Genomic DNA, 20458 nt, shown 5'->3' with positions numbered 1-20458 from the left:
TCATCGGTTGGTTAATTGAATAACGTGTCAACATAACAAAATGTTTGCCTCTTGCCGTCTCAGAGAAGCAAAATCTCCCCTGGGCAGAACGTTCCATTTTCTGAGACTCTCCTGTAATAGGCAGGAAACTGCAAACCCAGTGTTTCATTTAAATTAGCTATACAGTTCGGTCTGTTGCTCTTCTGTGGAAAACTGTGGAAAAGGCAAAGTAACTAAAATAAGGAAGCACAAAGAATAGTGACTGCAAACAATTCACTGGAAATAAAAAAAAAATCACTAGTGATAGACCAAAGGCAAATTAAAATGTATGTTTCTCATTCAGATTCTAAAAATACAAATCTGAACGTCTCTTTCAAGAATACCAAAAACAGGTGATCACACAGCTCGCTCTGTAATGAAGTTTAAATAGAAACTCTTATCAGAAAACATTTGACCCGTATACCTTTTACCAACAGCATGAAGTCATACCAGCCATACCAGCCGTTTAAGTCACCACACTGAGGCATTTTAACATGCAATTAACTTTCTCACAGGATCTAGAAATCCCACAACCCCCAACTTCCAAATCAAATAGATAGGCTGCTAACTGCCATCCAGTGGTAGAGAGAATTTGGCAAGATGTTTTACCTAATAATCTCAACGTAGCACAATCTAACACAGCACAAGGAGTGACTGTTACTAGGTAAATGGCTACATTACAAAATTAAAGCCAAAGCCACTAAGTAGAAAACAAATTAGACACTCAGGAAGAGGTTCCAATGGCCCAGTCTGTTTTCAAAAGAGCAACAGAATAACAATGACTAAAGGGCTGTTTTCTAAAATTACTCTCTGGTTGATACTTCTCAATTTTAAAATGTCATGAGAAATATGCTAGCTGCCACTCACTCTCCCTTAAAAGAAAGCATTACCAAAGAACACCACCGAAAAACAAAGGCATTCATAGTAGGAAGTGAACACCCTAAGCACAGAAGTATGTTCTTAAGAAGGACACCAAAAAAGCAGAAGTCACATTAAGTTCCAAACACCAAGAAAAAACAAGAAAAAAAGAAAAAAACTGAACAGAAGTTCCTAATTTGGGTAATATTATATACTACCCAAATAAAATAACTGGCCATGAGTTGAGATTTATCAATTTTATTTATAGAAACCCCACATATTCAGAACCCCCTGCCTTTGGATGATGGAGCGACAGTAGGAAAGAGAAAAAGGAATTCAGCCTTCTTCTATCACATTTATAGAAACGTACAGCTTTTTTGGTGAAATTTACGTTTGATATGGGAGTTCTTGTTCTCCAAGTAAGTTTCCCATTTGACGGAAATTTTAAGCAGCATTGATTTATTTTCCATTAGCTTTAGATATGCTAGACTCTAGAATAGGGGTGTTAAATTCACCACACTGCAGACAGGTTTGCAGTTTTCCTTGATTTTCACTACTTGGCATTGCCTATCAAAGAGTAGCACACCCTGCAAACCCAACAAGAGGCATGGGCTGAGGAGGAAAAGCAAGCCAAAAATATCTAGCAAGCATGTCTGCATTTGCACAATTTAGCTTTTCACAACAAATAACAAGGGGACTGATATTTTCTGTATCATAGGGCTCAGAGAAGGACTTGTTAAAAAAAAAAAAATCATATGATGATCACTTAGCATTAGGTAACATTTAAGCAATCTTGGGTGCCTAACACTTGAAGGACTGATGGTTTCAAATGAATGAAAACTTTGGTTTAGATTCCAATATTTCACAGAACTGCATGGTTTCAAATTCACCATAAAGAAGGTGCCTCTTTTGAGCATCAATTCCAAGAGCTATTTAGCATCAAGGAAACGCATTAGCTGTACAATTCACGATGATGTTAATCAGGAAAGGAGCTAGAAAAAAAAAAAAAAAATCACCGAAGCTTTCATACACTAAAAGTCACTATTAACCTGACGATCTATTTTTTTCCGGGAAAGTGCTAATGATACGAACTAGCAAAAAATGTTACTAGTTCCTTAATAATAAATCATTTAAGAGAAAATTGCAATTTGGTATAGAACTCACTGAGCCCCTCGCCAATTCAATCGGGCCCTCCTTTGATAATTTCACAGCAAATTCCTGTCTGGAATCACCCACTCCAGTGCCCTTTTAAGTGAATCCCATTTCAATTTTTTTAATAAAGTGCTACCAGTAGATGTGCAAGTTGAGGAAAGCAGCTCAGGTGACACACTGACTGGTTCAAAATCCTGCCTGGGTACAAAATTAGAAGAGGAGCCTAGGGAGGTGACTAGATTTAGGGACTTCAAGAAGAGCAAGCACTGAAAACAGCAGTTTAAGTACCTCCGACGACAAGCAACAAGCCCGCAATCCCCAGGTAAGCGGCCCAGAGGGAGCTGAGCGGATGGAGTTGCAAAGGGGGGTACCGCAGAGCCCGGGAAGGAGGAGCGACAGGCAAGGCGCCGACAGGGACCACAGCGAAGCAACAGGAAGAACCCCGGAGACGGGACGGGAGAGGTCGGGGCTGAGCGGGAGGGGGCGACAGGGACCGAGCGGGGCCAGCCAGGGCACAACCAGCCCTCCGCCGGGGCGCTCGCTGCGCGCAGGGCGCCGCGCCGGGCACTCTGGAGCGCGCTCTCCCGGAGTCCCCCCGCCGGCCCTCCGACGCCCCATTTCAGAGACTGGAACCACGAGGCCGACCTCGCAGCGCCTGACCCTCCCGGACGCAGGGGGTCGCTGGCGGCCGCGGGGGGCGGCGGCGTGGGGGGCGCCGGCGCGGGCCGGGGCGGCGGTACCTGGGCTCGGGCAGGACGATCCTCTTGCTGGCGCGGGCGGCCGGGGTGGCCTTGCTCTTCTCCATGGCCATCAGGTAACTGACATCGGCCAGCACGGCCTCCAGGTCCGCCATGTTGGCGAGTGGTGGCGGCGGCGGCGGCGGCGGCGGCGACTCGGGACCCGGACGGGACGCGCGCCCGCCGCCGCCGCCCGCCGCTCCCCGACCTGGGGGGGCCGCCCCGGGGCAGCCCCCCCCCTCCGCGCGCCCCCGCCCCCCGCGCGCGCGCGCGCGCCGCGGGCTACAGCCCGCCGGGGTCGCCGCGCGCCTCCCCGCTCCGCCCCCTCGCGCGCCGCCCGCCGCCCCGCGCACGCGCGCCGCCCCCCGCTTCTTCCGCGAGGGTCTGCGGGGAGCGCGCGCCCGACGGTCCGCGCTGCGCGGGGCCCGGTCCCAACTGCCCGGCTCGGCCCGCGCCTCGCGACTGAGTCTCTACGGTCGCCCTCCCCTCGAGGTGGCCACGAGGGACTCCTCCTCCTCCCCCTCCCCCTCCCCCTCCCCTCTGGCTGCCCCTCCCCCGCCGCCGCCGCCGCCGCCTCGTTCGCTGCGCGGACCTCCCGCCCCCCGCTCCACGCGCTCTCTTTCATCCAGAGAAGCCCTGGGCCGGATGCCCACTACCCAAGGGGCATCGGGGAGCCTCTGCGCCCTGGACACAATAGCTCTCCAACTGGACAGTGTCAATCAGCGTCGTCTGAGAGGACCCCGGAAATGCCTGTGTCCCACCTGTCCCCGCAGGCGGTGATGAAGCCCCCCTGCCCCAGCCCGAGCTACCTGTGAACAGCGCCCAGCGGGGCCGGGCCCCTCGCTCGTGACCCTGAACGCCGCCCCAGCCCCGCCGTGAGAATTCAGCGAAGAAAGCTGAAGAAAAGTTGCGTGTCTCAGGCTGAGCAAAGTGGGGTGAGGGCTCCCCCGCTAGGAACAGCTGCCCTTAGGGAGCCCCCCCCCACGATGGAACAGCTCTCGGCTTTAGAAGGTCGCCACTCCCTTGCACTCAGGTGAGAGGTTTTAGTTTGGGTGTTGAAATGGGTGTTGAGAAATAGGGAGAGAGTATTCCAGCCCTTTGGGTTTTACGGTCAGTACCGGAGACAATTAGGGAGCATCTACTTCGAGCACACTCGCAGCACAAGGGTGATTTAGGGAAGTGGAAAAGCTAGATAGAGCCCAAACACCCAGACTGGGGGGAATTTCCAGCTTCCCGATCTTCAGCCTCGGTGTCTTTCGTCATGACTCCACCCCACTGCCTGGGGTTTTCTGTTGCTTCTTTTTCTACAGTGTACACACAAGTCCACACACAAGTCCAAATACAGGATCCATGTGACACTCAGGCTGGAGTGGTGTTAAGGGACACGCAGGCAGGCAGTCTTAGGAAGACCTAAAGCTGGAAATGAATGTTCTAAAAACCTGAATTGGTGAATGTGTTCCCAGGAGCCTAGACGTTGCTAGAATTTGAGTCAACGTTCTGTCCATAACTTAGAGGGTTAAAGGGACCCGCCAGATACAGTTAAGGTCAAATTTCAGATGTTTCATGTAGTGTCATTGCAGAAGCAGCCTAATTCAGTCATCAAGTAGCCTGATTCCCTGTTTTGTTTTCTATCCCACCGCACCAGGAGACTCAAATCTGATTCCCTGCTCCGCCTGCCTTCCGCCATTGGTCAGCTTTACCATGCGTTTCTCAAGACCCAAGGCACAGTAGGCGTAAAGTTGTCCTGAAACGGACAACACGAGTGTCAGAAGTAGGAATGGCAGTCGACGGAGCTTGGTCTGGCAATAGAAAGCCGAAGTGACAGGCAAGCACAAAATATATGAATAAGGCAAAGCTCTGCATGAGCCAAATATCAAACTTTCATCTCCTACCCACTTTGTTTTTGCTTAAAAACAGGAAGACAGACTATCTTGCCAAGGGTCACCCCAGGAGGAGCAGTAAATTCCCCAAAAAAGCAGAACATATTTTTATGATTTAATTAACGCAGTTGCTCTCGATGTATCCGCTTATCATTTGGGCATCCACATGATCAGACCTGACTTCTGCCTACATTGTCTTGGTTGTCTTCAGTTAAGAACCTTTGGGTTTTTCTTTTTGCTCTTTTTTTGTTTTCCCCCAGCAGTACGGTGTAAGTTTGGAACAAGACACACCTGAAATCAAATCCCTGCCCTATGCCTCTAGGTGGGTGATCTTAGAGGCAATCTTTTACCTCCTTGTACTTTATTGTTCTCATAGGAAAAGTGGTCATGAGGCCTTTTACCCCAGGGTTGTTGAGAAGACAGAGGAGAAAAAGCACATAAAAAATGCCTTTTGTCAGCACGGTGGCTCACACCGATAATCCCAGCACTTTGGGAGGCTGAGGCAGGTGGATCGCTTGAGGCCAGGAGTTCAAGACCGGCCTGACCAACATGGTGAGACCCTGTCTCTATTAAAAATACAAAAATTAGCCAGGCATGGTGGCACCCACCAGTAATCCCAGCTACTCAGGAGGCTGAGGCACAAGAATCGCTTAAACCCAGGAGGCGGAAGCTGCAGTGAATCAAGATCACACCACGGCACTCCAGCCTGGGTGACAGACCCAGTCTCAAAAAGAAAAAAAGGAAAATTCATCTTGCCTGGCACCCAGTCGATCCCCAATAAAGGTCACAGCACTTCCTCTATTTATTTTGCTTCATTTTACCCTGGCGTGCTAGAGAAGATACTGAAACTAGTTGTTCACAGTCATTACCCTTGAAGCAGGAAGACCCCTTACCAAAAATAACATCTCCCTAGGGCGTTTCTAGGAACCAAAATGGCAAAAAATATTTGCATTTATAAACACAAGCAATTATTCTTTTGGCAGAAAGAACAGGGAGTTCAAAATGTGGTCCTCTCACTGAGGCCCCCCGCACCATTGGGAGTCAGCTGAGTCAATTACCCAGGGGTATTTTGTTCTGGTATTCATGGTGTGTGAACTTCTGTTCCCTGGCTGGCCCTCTGGGTGTCTCACTTTCCCCACCCCCTCTTCTTTCTCTTTTCCTTGACTCTGTTAATACTGAGCGGCTTTTTGTGTTCATTGCAAACAAAAGGGGTTAATGACAGTGACGAAGTTGTCATAACTGACCTGCTGGATCCTGTTACTAAACACCATCCCCAGCCTGTAATCATTACAAAGAACAGTGAAAACAAATAGCAGCCCATTTGTACTTAGCTAATAATGCTCCCTTGCAAATAATTATGTTTCCCACCCCACCCCACCCCCAGAGGATTTAAATGACTTAGGGCTCACGCTGCTTGTGATAATAGACAAAACTCCAACGTTCCCGCAAGGTTCATGATGTTCTCTTCATTTCTACGACTTTCCATCATTAGAGGAGATACTGCTGAGATGGGTGCATTAAAGTTTAGGCTTTCCAGAGGTTTGGTTTGGTTTGGTTTGGTTTGGTTTTTCAGACGGAATCTCTCTCTGTTGCCAGGCTGGAGTGCGGCAACACAATCTCGGCTCACTACAACCTCCACCTCCCGGATTCAAGCGATTCTCCTGCCTCAGCCTCCCAAGTATCCTGTGTGTCAAGTTCCAATCTTTTGTCACGTGAGAGTATTTGAAATTGGCATAGATGATGACTTGGGAGCTCAATGAGTCTTCAGATGAAGAGGCGGAGGTCAGTAACAAGCCTATGAAAATAAAGGAAGAAGTGTTGTGGGAGTCGGAGGCAGAGAACCAACAACCGGTGCTGCTGCTTTAGCTCCAGAGATAGTCATTCAACTGGAAGAAGTTGACCCTGAGCTAGATTCGTAATCTGGCTTGCTATTATTGTGTGTAATTATGTCCAAAAAGACCTGGGAGACGGGCTGAGATGTCTTGGACTACCTTTAATTTTCTATGTGTAACAAAGAAATAAACAGTAAATTTCATTTTTTCAAAATTACAGGCACATGCCACCACAGCCAGCTAATTTTTGTGTTTTTTAGTAAAGACGGGGTTTCACCATGTTGGCCAGGATGGTCTCGGATCTCTGGACCTCCTGATCCGCCTGCCTCAGCCTCCCAAAGTGCTGGGATGACAGGCGTGAGCCACCAAAGTTTCTTTTGCTAACAACTGGAAAGGAAAAAAGCTAGAGAACTGAGTGGTCTTACTTGTTTTAGATTCTGGGCTTTTCTAGGACTTCCTACTCTCAGAATCTCTGGACTATAAAAGCTGGGTGGGGTGGGAGCTGGGAATGTTAGTCTGGGAAATTAATCACAAACGAAAAGAAAATCAGCTCTAAGACTCCAGTTAGAAGACTTTTGAAAAGTGCAGAACATGACTGCCCTTCATTCATTCCAGTCGCAATACTTAAAGCAGTCCTTGCTAAAAAGAACTTGATTTTGTAAAAGCAGTTTCTTAAATAGAGTTGCTTCTCAAGAAAACAACAGGAAATTGACTTCCGAATGGTTTTATTGACAAACATCTCACTCTGTAAACCTCTGCAGGTATTTCTACCCTCCCAGGCGCCACTGTCCCATTTCACATATCATTTGGATCACAGTTCTGTTGGTTGTCACTCACATCAAACGAACCGCTTTTCATGGTACTTTTATCCACAAAGCTTTACAAACTTCAATGGCAGCTGTATATGTGGCAACTTTAAAAAGATGTGCCAAAAGGTGTGATACCAAGCTTTGGTTTTCATAGCACTAAAATGATGTTCAATACAGAAATACTTTCCATATGTGAGTGGAAACACATTTCTCTATGGGGACTCCTGGTCCGGGAGTCACTCTAAAGAAAAGTCACAGTACTGTGGCTCAGATCATGGGCTCAGAAGTCAAGTGGCCCGGATGAGAAGCCCAAGACCAGTCCTGAGCTGTGTGAACTTAGACAAGTTGTCTAATCTCTGTGTCTCAGCTCTCTCCCAGTGTTGTTAATGGGAGTGCTGTGAGAGCAGTGTTGTAAAAAGCGCTTAAAACTGTGTCTGGCACACAGAAAGCACTCGATAAATATTGACCTGGTTATCTACAGAGCATGGTTACAGCATCTCTACATCATAAAGGGCCTGATGGAAAGAGACCAGCACCGAGAATGGATAAAACAGTGCCAGCTCTGACCCGCTCTGGCATTGTCTCCTAAGCGGGGTGTTTTTTGTTGTTGTTTTTTTGGAGATGGAGTCTCACTCTGTCACCCAGGCTGGAGTGCAGTGGCGCCATCTCAGCTCACTGCAACCTCTGCCTCTTGGGTTCAAGCGATTCTTCTGCCTCAGCCTCCTGAGTAGCTGGGATTACAGGTGCGCACCACCACGCCCGGCAAATTTTTGTATTTATTAGAGACGGGGTTTCACCATGTTGGTCAGGCTGGTCTCGAACTCCTGACCTCATGATCCCCCGACCTCAGCCTCCCAAAGTGCTGGGATTACAGGCATGAGCCACCACGCTCCACCCTCCTAAACTATTTAAATCTCACTTTTCACCAGTAACTAATGAAGGGATTGAAGGAGTGGGTCTCCTCAGGTCTTTTCAAATTCTAAAATTCTCCAGCTTTATTTAATCCTGCAGTGAATCCTTTTGCAAGGTAAAGAGCACTTACTCCCCTCAATAACATCTTATGAGTTTAGGTTTCGTTGCATACGGCAATACCCAAGGCATTGATCATTTTCAGTGTCACCATAGTCCGCAGGTGACGTGAGCAATCCATTGGCTTGTTTCTGGAAACAAGCCTGTCCGTATTTGTTCCCCCAGCATCTGCACTCAGCACACTGACTTTGCCCAGTATATGTGTTGGATGGATAAGTGAGTGAGTGAATGAATGAATGAATGACATAAAGATTGTAAATTGCCTCAGCCTTCTATTGGAAAATAACCTAAAGGGAAGGGGAAATTGCTACTTAAAACCACAAGTGCCACTCCAGGGATGCATCCTATGAAAGGAGGAGAGCTAACCGCCAGGTCCCCACTGGTCCCTGGTGTGGCTTATGGCCTGGAAGACCTCTCCTGCAGTCAAGAGCCCTGACGTGCTTGGCTGTGCAAAGGTGAGTCTGGGAGCTTTAGGAGTAGGAATGAAGAGAATTCATGCCCTTTGCTTAGGAAAGAAGACTTAAAGGGGAACTTGAAAGAGGGAGTAAGAGAGAGGGCAAGACAGTCTGAGGCTAGGCACTCCGTGCAGTGTGTGGCCAGCCTGGAGGTGGGGTTGTCTGGAAGACATTCAGCAATAGGACATCTGCTCTTCTGTCTGCTGTGGCATTTTTAAGTTCTGTACAGCCATGTCCTGCTTTTCCTTACAACTTCCCAGCTTGTATTTGTAGGTACTTAGATGCAAGGTTGCAGGGGAGTCAGGGAACCCGGGCTGGGATCAATACCAGGACGGAGATCAAGGAACAGCTGTAAGACCAAGAGAACAAGACTTCAGCAAAATCAGGGAATTCGGGGCCCACCATGGTAATGGGAACGCAGGCTCTGAGGAACCACGGACAGCCAGGGCAGGCCTTGGCCTCTCCATGGGAATGGACAGCCCAGCTTGTCCCCCTCTCATGGAGTAAGAAGATGACCTCTGGATATGTGAGTCACAAAAGGCCAGAACTTTTCTGCATCACAAAGTCACCTCTGGCCATTAGCCTGGTGGCCTTCCCTCCAGCATTCTGTGTGAAAGGATGCGTGCCATTTAGCTGGGAAATTATATCAAAACCAATCCAAGAAAGGCTAACAACGACCCCAGCCTGCTGAGAAAATGTGTGCACATCTCCCACCAACCTCTTACAAGCACAGGTCATTTTGGAATATGCCACATGGGCCAGTGGCCGCTAGTACTGAGCAAATCCACCCCCGACTCTCAGAGCCCGTCTTTTCCTGTCCTGATCAGGTCTCTTTCTTCTCTTGATCAGCAGAAATGACTCCCAAACTACTCAACACAGAGCAGCTCATGAGTATAGATTCAAATAGGTCATACTCGATTATGAAACCAGGCTGCCTGGGCCAGACCTGGCATAACCCTGATCCCAAAGAACCACCCCTACCCTCCCCTGGGAACCACCAGAAAAGTGGTCACCTGCGCCTAAGATGTGCTCACCACCAGCACCCCCAGACACTTAGGTGCTGGAATTGCCAACATGCAGGTTCGGATTCAGAGGTCCGGTCGGGGCCTGAGAATCTGCACTCTGCAAGCCCCCTTGCAGAGTGGTGCTAACACAGCAGAAACACTGGCATCTTAGGCCCCACCACGGACCTAACTAAAGCCAAATCTGCACTGGAACAAGATGCCCAGGCTGTCTCCCACCCTGAAGTTGTTCACGCTGGCCTCACTTAGGGGAGGAAGTTCCAGATTAGAGAGAGGTCAGATCACCAGAGCCCAAATGGGCAGCCACCAGAGTGAGGAGGAGAGGAGGGAGGGGCTGGTCAGAGAGGTCGGCAGAACTAGATTCCGCAATACCTGGAGCCACAGTGGGGAACTGAAGCTGTCCTCGGGGCACTGGAAAGCCAGTGGAAGGTTTCCAAGAGGAGAGTGACAAAATCAGAGGGAACTTTTTTTTTTTTTTTTTTGGTCCACTACACTAGTGAGAGAGGGAACATTTTATAGGATCCTTCTGGCTGGGGGATACAGGAGCAGTTGGTAGGGGGGGAAATAGGTGAATTAAGGGAGGTCCTAGAGGGATCTAGGGTAGCAGTCCAGTCTAAGAGACCTAGATGAGGGTACCTGCAGTAAGCAGACAAGCACATCGCACGTGGTCCAGGGTGATTTGCAGGCCTCTGAAGTGGTCAAGTACAAAAGGAAAGCCCTCCCACTTTCCCTTCTCCGTGGAACAGATGTCTCTGACTTCTCACCTGGAAGGTGCACACAGGTTGCCAGCTCTTTGTTCTGTTTCCTAACCCTCCCTCCTTCAATCCATCGGGCACTTTCCTGACCCTGCTCAAAAACCTTCAATAGCGCCCCATTGCCTGCCAAACGATCTACAAACTGCTCCGCCCACACTTTTATATTCTACTTCTATTTCTGCCTGACCCATGACACGGTAGTTTACGCTTTCATTCATGCAACAAATATTTATTGAGTACCATCAACATGGAAGGCACTCAAAAGAAATCACTCATCTGCCAAGGCACATAGTCAATTTCAGGAGGCTTACAGCCATGCTGAAATGCTCTCCCAGATAAGCGCTCTGACTGCAGCAAATGAAAATCGTGACAGACAACACTTATTAAATGCTGTGTGCCAACCATCATGTCAAACACTTGGTGGGACTATCTTAATAACATTCCTCAGACACTTATAATGGAGAGGGGTGGCCTCATTTTCTTTTGTTTGTTTGTTTGAGACAGGGTCTCAGTCTGTCACCAAGGCTGGAGTGCAGTGGTGTGATCTCAGCTCACTGTAGCCTCAATCTCCTGGGTTTAAACAGTCTTCCCGCTTGAGTCTCCCAAGTAGCTAAGACCACAGGTATGTGCCACCACACCTCGCTAGTCTTTTTGTTTTCTGAGGGATGTCACCATGTTGCCCAGGCTGATCTTGAACTCCTGAGCTCAAGCGATCCACCTGCCTCGGCCTCCCAAAGTGCCAGGATTACGGGCGTGAGCCACTGCGCCTGGCTGGTTGGCCTCATTTTAGCCAAAAGAAAGAAAAATCTCAAGTCACTTGGAAAATAAGTACGACAACTAAATTCATAAGAATCGAACTCAGGCAGTCTCAACCCAGGGCTTGTCCCCTTAACCCTTGTCCTCTGAATGTCCTTGTACTCTAAGTCATGGGGCAATGAGTGAGAAACATAAAATAGGCTTGTTAAAGTGCACAGTAAAACCCCATGCGAGTTCTCTTTCCAACTTACCTCCTTCCTGCTACTCCCAAGTCCCCTCACGAAGCCGGGGTCACATTGGCCAAGTGATTGCAGCCTTGAGGGTTCTGTCCTCCTTTTCCGTTTGTCTGGAACACTCTCCTTCAAGGCCTTTTTTGGGGCGGGGGGTGGGGGCCTCTCACCATTCAGATCTTTGCTCAGATGTCACCACTGGCATCTCGGAGAGAAGCCACTGAGACACTTGTAGGCAATAATGCAAATCTGTCAACAATTCTCCTGCGGGCTCCGGTCATGTCCTAAGCCCTTTTCTCTGGTTTCCTTTTCACTGTCTTCCTCTCCACTCCCTCCCACCTCACCTTGCCCCATTAGCCCTCCAGGAACACGTGCCCCTCTCTTCTCCACGTTCTCCTCGTTAATCAAAAGCCACGCCCATCAAAAGCTGTCCTACCTGCCATATATGCCTTAGTGCGAATTCGTTGGTAGATCAACTTTTCCAGAAATGTCTGTGGTTTTTTAAAATTTTTATTTATTTATTTATTTATTTATTTATTTATTTATTTTTGTTGTTGCTGTTGTTGTTGTGTTTAGACCGAGTCTTGCTCTGTCACCTAGGCTGGAGGGCAGTGGCACGAGCTCAGCTCCCTGCAACCTCCACCTCTGCCTCCCGGGTTCAAGTGCTTCTCTTGCCTCAGCCTCCCGAGTAGCTGGGATTACAGGCACGCGCCACCACACCCAGCTAATTTTTTGTATTTTTAATAGAGACAGAATTTCACCATGTTGGCCAGGCTGGTCTCAGACTCCTCCTGGCCTCAAGTGATCTGCCCGCCTAGGCCTCCCAAAGTGCAGGGATTACATGACAGGCATGAACCACCTGGCCAGGAATGTCTGAATTTTAAAACATATGCTTGATTATAAAATAGTAGGGTTTGCCTTTCTTAAAGGACTTCCATACAACAGGATTGCTCTGTGTGTGTGTGTGTGTGTGTGTGTGTGTGTGTGTGTGTGTGTGTGTGATGTGTTAGAGTCAGCAGGCTTTTCCTCAACTGCAGGAATCATTCAGGCTGACTTTGCTCTGCTGGAATAATTTCAGGCGTTGTGCTATGCTTATGAAAGAGGATGATATTAAAGTAAGGAGGGCTCCATTTGAATCTTGCTTCTAACAGTACTCAAATGATCTTAGACTAAGTGACTTCTCTCTGAATCTAGTTGTCTCCTTTATAATTTGAGGCTAATTAGCTATTGTAAAGGTAATGGTAAGGGCTGGATGAGATCCCAGGACGCTCGATAAGGGCTCCGTGGGGCCGGAATGCATGAAGTCCTCTTCGATGCTAGCAGGCCTGAGGGACCCCATGCCGGGGCTTGAAGGCACCTACATCCACTCCCAGGGCCCCCACTACTCATAATTGTTTCTGGAAAGAACCAAGCATGGAACTTGGCAGGAGACCGCGAAACGTCCTGGCATCCTGGTCACTGTCGAGTCTAGAATGCTGTCCTCCAGAGAATTACATCCTTGTGGCCAGTGTTGGAGCATTTAAGACTTAATTGGGGATTGGAACTGCTCCAGCCCTGATGCCCTCCTTCCTGTCCCTGTAACCAGCAAATGTCACTGTCTGTCTTGCCAGGCTAACAACCTTCCTCATCAGCATCACCAAACCCGGCCAGACATCAGTGCCCTAAAAAGAATCGTAATCCAGCCACCGTACATGGTAATTATCTAGATGAGGAAAGGTCTTCTCCCAGGCCCTCTAGGGGCCAAGGAAGGTCTCACATTAAACAATCACACTGATCTCCATTGATGTCTTCAGTTCATCAGCCAATTATTCAGCAAATTTATCTTGAAAACCTACTGTATGTGAGGTACTGGGATGACTCTGATGGACAGGTAGATACCCTCCCTCTTCACAGAATAACATATTTGCAGGGGCTGCATTGGCAGTTAATTGATTAATTTATTAGAATTGTGCTATGAGCCAAAATGATATAATAGATGTCTCAGAAGAGTTCGCAGTTGGTTGTGGGTCCAGGAGGGCTTCTCTGAGGAGGTGATGTTTAAACTGAGAACTGAAGGAGGAACAGAAGGGGTTCAGAGACAGCCTCCAGGTGGACCATACAGCCAGGCAAAGGCCCTGGGTGGCAAAGAAGGAGCATAGCTGGGCAGCAAAGAGTAGGGTGTGAGATAACGCCTGAGACTGGGCAGAGGCCAGACCCTGCAGGGCCTTGGGAGGCCACACCAAAGAGCTGGATCTTTGTGCTGAGAGCAAGGAGAAGCCAGAGATGGGCTTTCAGCAGGGAGATGACACGACCCAATTGACCTTGTGAAAGAGAACTGACTACTTTCTGGATGATACCTTTTCTCTCCCTTTAACACAATCAAAAAAAAGGCCTGAGTGGGGGTGGGGAGCCGGCTGGATTTTTCTAGAGGACTTTCCTTATAAACTGCTTTAAATAGAAATGAGAGGAAGCAAACAAATGATAGCTCTGTCCATCCAGGCCTTAATTTTTCTAAACAAACAAGGACCATGAGCAACTGCAGGCAAAAGTGTTTCCACCCTTGAGGTCTTGAAAAGAAATGTCTGTTTCACCTCTTCCTCAGAAGTGCAGGGAACAGTGTGTGCTATGCAAATAGATGCCACATATAGATGGTAACTTGTTGAGCTAATTGGCTGGGGATAAAGGCTCTTCGGGGATCACCCGAGGCCAGTGTATTTGACAACATCTGACCTCTCCCCTGTGCTCACTGATCTTTCTATCAGTCCAGCTCCCATCGGTATGGACACTGAGCACATGATCAGGAAGCTTCCCAGACGAAACCCTTGCTCAAGAAATGTTGCTGCAGCTAACAGCCCACTGGGGAGTCTTTGTGACTCTTCTGATCCCCCTTAGAGTCCAGCAAAATGTGCAAGAGAAAAAGCGATTTCCCAAGACTGGAATTACAGTCCAGATGTCATGGGATATTTGGCTCAGAAAGCCTTCATCTGCTGGTCATGAGTTACGGGACTTCACCAGCTCTCCAGGGAGTTTTCTCCCATCTAGAAGTGGTGTGGTTGTCTATCACCAGCGGTTAGACTGGCTCAGATCTGTTGGCTGATGTGATATTGTGATTTGTAAATATTAATCTATATTCTTATTACACATTCATATCTATTACATATTCACATATATTTGGTCTTCATCCATTTCCTGACACAGAACTCCTAAAATCCTTGGAACCTCCAAAGTGTTAAGAGTATCTTTTGCATGTTATAAGAGGACTAGTGGCTAGAGTCCCTAGACAACTTCAAGACGGAGGCTGGTTACCCACAAAACCAAGGCATGATTAGAGGGTTGTGACTTAAAATAAAATAGGGTGTGCCTCTGTTGCCTAGGCTGGAGTGCAGTGGCACGATTACCACTCACTGCAGCCTCAACCTCCCAGGCTCAAGTGATCCTCCCACCTCAGCCTCTGAGTAGCTAGGACAACAGGCACACACCATCATACCCAGCTATTGTATTTATTTTTTGTAGAGATGGGGGTCTCACTATGTTCCCCAGGCTTGTCTCAAATTCCTCAGCTCAAGTGAATCCTCTCTCCTCAGCTTCCCAAAGTATTGGGATTACAGGTGTGAGCCACTGCACCTAGCGTAGAGTTGAGACTTTAATTCCACCCCTCAGCCTCTGAGGAGGAGAGAGGAGCTGACGGGTGAGTTGACTACCAATGGCCAGTGATTTAATCAATCATGCCTACATCATGAAGCCTCCATGTAAATGCAGAAAAACCAGCTGAGTTCAGAGAACTTCCACACAGCTGAACACATTAGGTTCCTGGAGTGTGGTGTGCCCAGAGAGGGCACAGAGGCTCCTAGCCCCGTGCCTTGCCCTATGCGTCTCTTCCATCTGCTGCTCATCTCTATCTTTTGTAATGCCCTTGTAACAAGCCAGTAAACACAAATACAGTGTTTTCCTGAGTTCTGTGAGTCACTCTGGCAAACTAATTGAACTTGAGGAGGGGTCATGGGAACCGCAATTTATAGCTAATCGGTCAGAAGTATAACTGACAACCTACTACTTGCAATTGGTCAGAGAGAATTGAATTAGAGGAAACCCAGTTGGCCTCCCCTGAATCATTGACTGGTTGCTGATGGGAAGAAATTTCCGCACTTCTGGTGTTAGAAGTGCGGTGTGGAGTGGTGTATGAAAGTAGAAAAAAACACTTGGATTTTTCCTATCTCTATTAGCTGAGCAAATCAGATTTCTTTTTTTCTTTTTTTCTTTTTTTTTTTTTCCAGACACAGGGTCTTGCTCTGTTGCCCAGGCTGGTGTGTGGTGGTGTGATCACGACTCATGGCAGCCCGGACCTCCTAGGCTCAAGCAATTCTCCCACCTCATCCTCTCAAGTCCTAGGACTACAGGGTCACATGCCCAGCTAATTTTCTTTTTCTTTTCTTTTCTTTTCTGTTTTTTTTTTTTTTTTTTTTTTGTAGAGATGGAGATGTTGCAATGTTACCCAAGCTGGCCTCGAACTCCTGGGGTCACACAATCCTCCTGCCTTGGCCTCCCAAGGTGCTGGGATTGCAGGCATGAGCCATCGTGCCCAGCCAAATCAGCTTTCTTGATTACATTCTTTATCTCCATGAAGAGACAAAGCTTTTGTATTATTCATTGCTCTGGAACGATATGACCACACGCTTAGCAGCTCAGAACAAGAGGATATTTATGCGGCCAACAAACAGGAAAAAATGCTCAACATGACTGAGCATTAGAGAAATGAGATACTATCTCATGCCAGTCACAATGTGATTATTAAAAAGTGAAGAAACAACAGTCGCTGGTGAGGCTGTGGAGAAGCAGGAACGCTTTTACTCTGTTGGTGGGAATATAAATTAGTTCAGCCATTATGAAAGACAGGGTGGCAGTTCCTCAAAGATCTACAACCAGAAATCCCATTTGACCCAGCCATCTCATTAAGGGGTATGTACCCAAAGGAATATAAATCATTCTGTTATAAAGACACAGGCACGCATATGTTTATTGCAGCACTATTGACAACAGCGAAAACATGGAATCAACCCAGATGCCCATCAATGATAGACTGGACAAGGAAAATGTGGTACATAGGACACCATGGAATACTATGCAACCATAAAAAGGCACAAGATCATGTCTTTGCAGGGACATGGAAGGAGCTGAAAGCCATTATCCTCAGCAAACTAACACAGAAACAGAAAACCAAACACTTCATGTTCTCACGCGTAAGTGGGAGCCAAACAATGAGAACACGTGGACACAGGGAGAGAAACAACACACACCGGGGCCTGTCAGGGGTGGGGGGGGGGAGGGAGAGCACCAGGATAAATAGCTAATGCATGCTGGGCTTAATACCTAGGTGATGGGTTAACAGATGTAGCAAACCCTCATGGGATACATTTACCTGTATAACAAACCTGCACCTCCTACACATGTATCCCAGAAATTAAAAATTAAAAATAACTATACATGTTTTTAAAACTACATATTTATCATCTCAAAGTTCCTGTGGGTCAGGAGTCTGGGTATAGATCAGCCAGAGCCTCTGTTCACGGTCTTACAAGGCTGCAACTCTGTGTCAGCCAGGGCGGTGGTTTCAAGTGAGGCTTACTAGGGAAGGATCTGCTTCCACGTTGATGTCAGCGCTGCCAAAATTGAGTTCCTTGTGGTCTATTGGATTTAGGCGCTTAGGTTCTCCCTGACTGTCGGCCAGACGCTGCTCTTAGCTCCTGGAAGTAGCACTAATTTCCTGGCCACGCAGGCCTCCCAAACACGGCCACTCACTTATCAAAGCGTCTCAAGATGGACATCATCATCTTTTACATCCCATCACCTTTGCAAACTGTACTGGTTAAAATCCAGTCATAGATCCTATACACACTCAAAGGGAAGGGCCCACAAAGGGGCAGGGATACCAAAAGGTGGGATCGTGGTGCCACCCATTAGCCTAGAGTCTATCTGTCACAACTCTAGAAAGCTTTCCTCCATTGAAGAGAATGAAACTGTTAGTCGCTGGTTCAAATAGCTTGCTATTGCATATCTATCTACCTATTTATATATATTCTTAGTCCGCTGGAGTCTTAGTCTGAACTGCCATAACGGAATACCTGAGTCTGGGTAATTTATAAACAATAGACATATATTTTCTCGTGGTTCTGGAGGCTGAGAAGTCCAAGAGCAAGGCGCCAGCAGGTTTGATTGCCTGACAAGGGCTGATCTTTGCTTCCAACACAGTGCTTTGAACACTGCATCCTCCAGAGGAAAGGAAACTCTGTGTCTTCCCCTGGGGGAAGGCAGAGGGCAAGCCAGACTGTGTGAAGCCTGTTTTATGAGGGAGGGCTTGAATCCCATTCATGAGGGGCGGAACCCTCATGAACTAATCACCCCTTAGGCACGACCTCTTAAGATCATACATTGGCCATTAAGTTTCAACATCTGAATTTTGGAGGGAACACATTCAAATCTTAGCATGTGTGTGTCTGTGTGTATATCTATCTATGTATAGATATACAGATATAGATATATATGTGTGTGTATATATGTGTGTGGGTATATAGATATATAGCCACACACATATATACACACACATTTATATCTACATCTATCTATATATCAATCTATATATCTATATATAGAGAAATATACACACACATATATATACACACAGAGACATATATGTAATTGATTGATAAATAGTTAATAGATAAATAGAGATATCATTTGGCTAAAATGTATGCTTTTAACAAAGAATTAGCTCTATCAACACAATGCACAAGGTGTTGAATGGACCAGCCAGGGTGAAGGGTGGTTCCCCAGACTCCAAGGCGATACTTAATAAAATAACATAATTACATATAAGGATACAACACATGGGGATTGTATCCCAAAGTACCTTAGACTAAATATTGACTCGATTGGTGACAGAGTGAAAATGGATCACAGCACAGTACATCCAGCAACGACAAGGAACCCAGGGTGTTATATACACAGTCTGAACCTCAACGTTACTATACACTGGCTGAAAGGGTTTAGGCAACTGGCTTGACCCCCCAAAATCTGTGGTTCTTTATTTAGGAAGGAGGAATATAATAGGTTTGTCATGAAGATTTACCGACACAATGCGTACGAGTGTGCTTCATGTTAGAATGGCTAAAATGAAAACTACGAACCAAACCAATACTGGCGAGGAAGCAAACGGAGCTCTTCTAGGCCCCTAGTGTGAGTGTAAATTGGTTTGACCATGTTGGAAAGTTGTTTAGCAGCATCCACGAAAGCTAAATACATGACCAAGGAATTTTAACTCCATGATATAGATCCTACAGAGGTGACTGCTTATTAGACCAAGAAAACTTGCACATGAATGTTCACGGCAGCTTCATTCTCAGCCCGAACTGAAACAACCCAGATACTCATCCACCATCTGTTGCAGTGGTCCTCAGCCTTCTTAGCACCAGGGACTGGTTTCATAGAAGGTAATTTTCTCATGGGCAGTGTGTCTGGGGAGACGGTTTCAGGATGATTCAAGTACATTACATTTGTGGCATACTTTATATCTATTATTATTACATGCTCATATATACTGAAGTAATTATACAACTCACAGTAATGTAGACTCAGTGGGAGCCCTGCAACTAGATGGTCCCATCTGGGAGTGATGGGAGGCAGTGACAGATCATCAGGCGTTAGACTCTCATAAGGAGCGCACACCCTCGATCCCTCACAGGCACAGTCCACAATGACAATCTAATGCCTCCACTGATCCGGCAGGAGACAGAGCTCAGGTGCTAATATGAGCAATATCGAGCAGCTGTAAACACAGACGAAGCTTCGCTTGCTCACCTGCAGCTCACCTCCTGCTGTGCAGCCCTGCTCCTACCAGGTACCGGTCTGTGGCCCGGGAGTTGGGGACCCACGATCTTCTGGATACATTGTAACATGTTCACACATCATAATACTACACACCCATGATAAAGCACATACCACTTGGCATGCAGCAATTTGGTTCACACAGACATACTGTTGAGGAAGTCAGACACAAAAGGATGAATATTGTTTGAGACCACAACAATGTGAAGGTGAAAAACAAGCAAAACTGATCAATGTTGATAACAGTCAGAATAGTGGTTACCTTGGGTGGTATTGACCAGGACGGGGAGGAGGGAGCTTCCTGGGAGCTGGAAATGTGCTTTATATCTTGAGCTAGTCATGGTTACATGGGTATATACGTATTATTGAGCCATCCACGTACTGAGTTACATCTCAATAAAATATGTTTTAAAATAAGAAAATAAAAGCAAAGTATTTGGTGTTGACCCTCTGTTCCAACCCCTAACCTTCTTGGCCATAGAGCAGCAGACTACCTTGATTGTCCTTACCTGAGACATCAAGAGAGAGAGCATCTGTCATTTCCCAGCCCAGGATTTCTTCCACGCAATGATGCTGCCCAGTGAGGCAACATGGCTATGCAACTATGTAAATTATTATCTACACCTAAGCAAGTCATTATCTCATCTACACGAACTTGATCAGAGGCAGGTGGAGACGCACAGCTTGCATCCTGCCTGGAGTTCTCCAACGCAACGCAAAAAGTCTCTCGTTCCTTTGCTCTCTCTCTCCCTCCATGCGAGATCCTCCCCACAATGTCCCACCTGGGACCCTTTGAGAGCTGCACATCTATTTCTCTCTCTCTTTCTACCTCCCTCATCCCTCTCCCTTTTTTAGAGACAGGGTCTTACTCTGTTGCCCAGACCGACATGATCATATCTCACCGCAGCTTCAACACTCTGGATTCAAGCGATCCACCTGTCTCAGCCTCCCGACTAGCTCCTGCGTCTTCCCATATTCTTGTACTGATAACACTGTGGAGGTTTGGCGTCTTAATCCCTATGTTTAAGACCTGAATGGCCATTACTAGTTTAAAAAAAAAAAAAGAAA

The 20458-nt window shown here is 47.2% G+C and overlaps 1 protein-coding gene and 1 long non-coding RNA gene across 3 annotated transcripts in view; one reads left to right on the top strand and one right to left on the bottom strand.

The window, feature by feature from the left end:
- GRK3 (G protein-coupled receptor kinase 3) overlaps window positions 1-3667 on the bottom strand; it is a 144195-nt gene extending 140528 nt beyond the window's left edge. Inside the window, exon 1 of one of the 2 annotated variants that reach the window (XM_074390769.1) lies at window positions 3575-3667. Coding sequence is in view for 1 of the 2 variants with exons in the window: in XM_039462500.2 (XP_039318434.1) it covers window positions 2769-2881 (113 nt within the window). In the remaining variant the exon portion in view is untranslated. Of the gene's footprint in view, window positions 1-2768; window positions 2950-3574 lie in introns of those variants that run through there. The other variant, XM_039462500.2, reaches the window with a different exon arrangement.
- LOC104652951 (uncharacterized) lies at window positions 2194-6694 on the top strand. The gene is made up of 3 exons (XR_012515373.1): window positions 2194-2350; window positions 3395-3798; window positions 6242-6694. It is a non-coding gene; the product is annotated as an uncharacterized LOC104652951 (long non-coding RNA).
- Window positions 6695-20458: the final 13764 nt, after the last annotated feature.

This window comes from Saimiri boliviensis, chromosome 21 (assembly GCF_048565385.1).
Source record: "Saimiri boliviensis isolate mSaiBol1 chromosome 21, mSaiBol1.pri, whole genome shotgun sequence".
NCBI classification, from domain to species: Eukaryota; Metazoa; Chordata; class Mammalia; order Primates; family Cebidae; genus Saimiri; species Saimiri boliviensis.
This window is presented reverse-complemented; position numbering and strand designations above follow the sequence as displayed.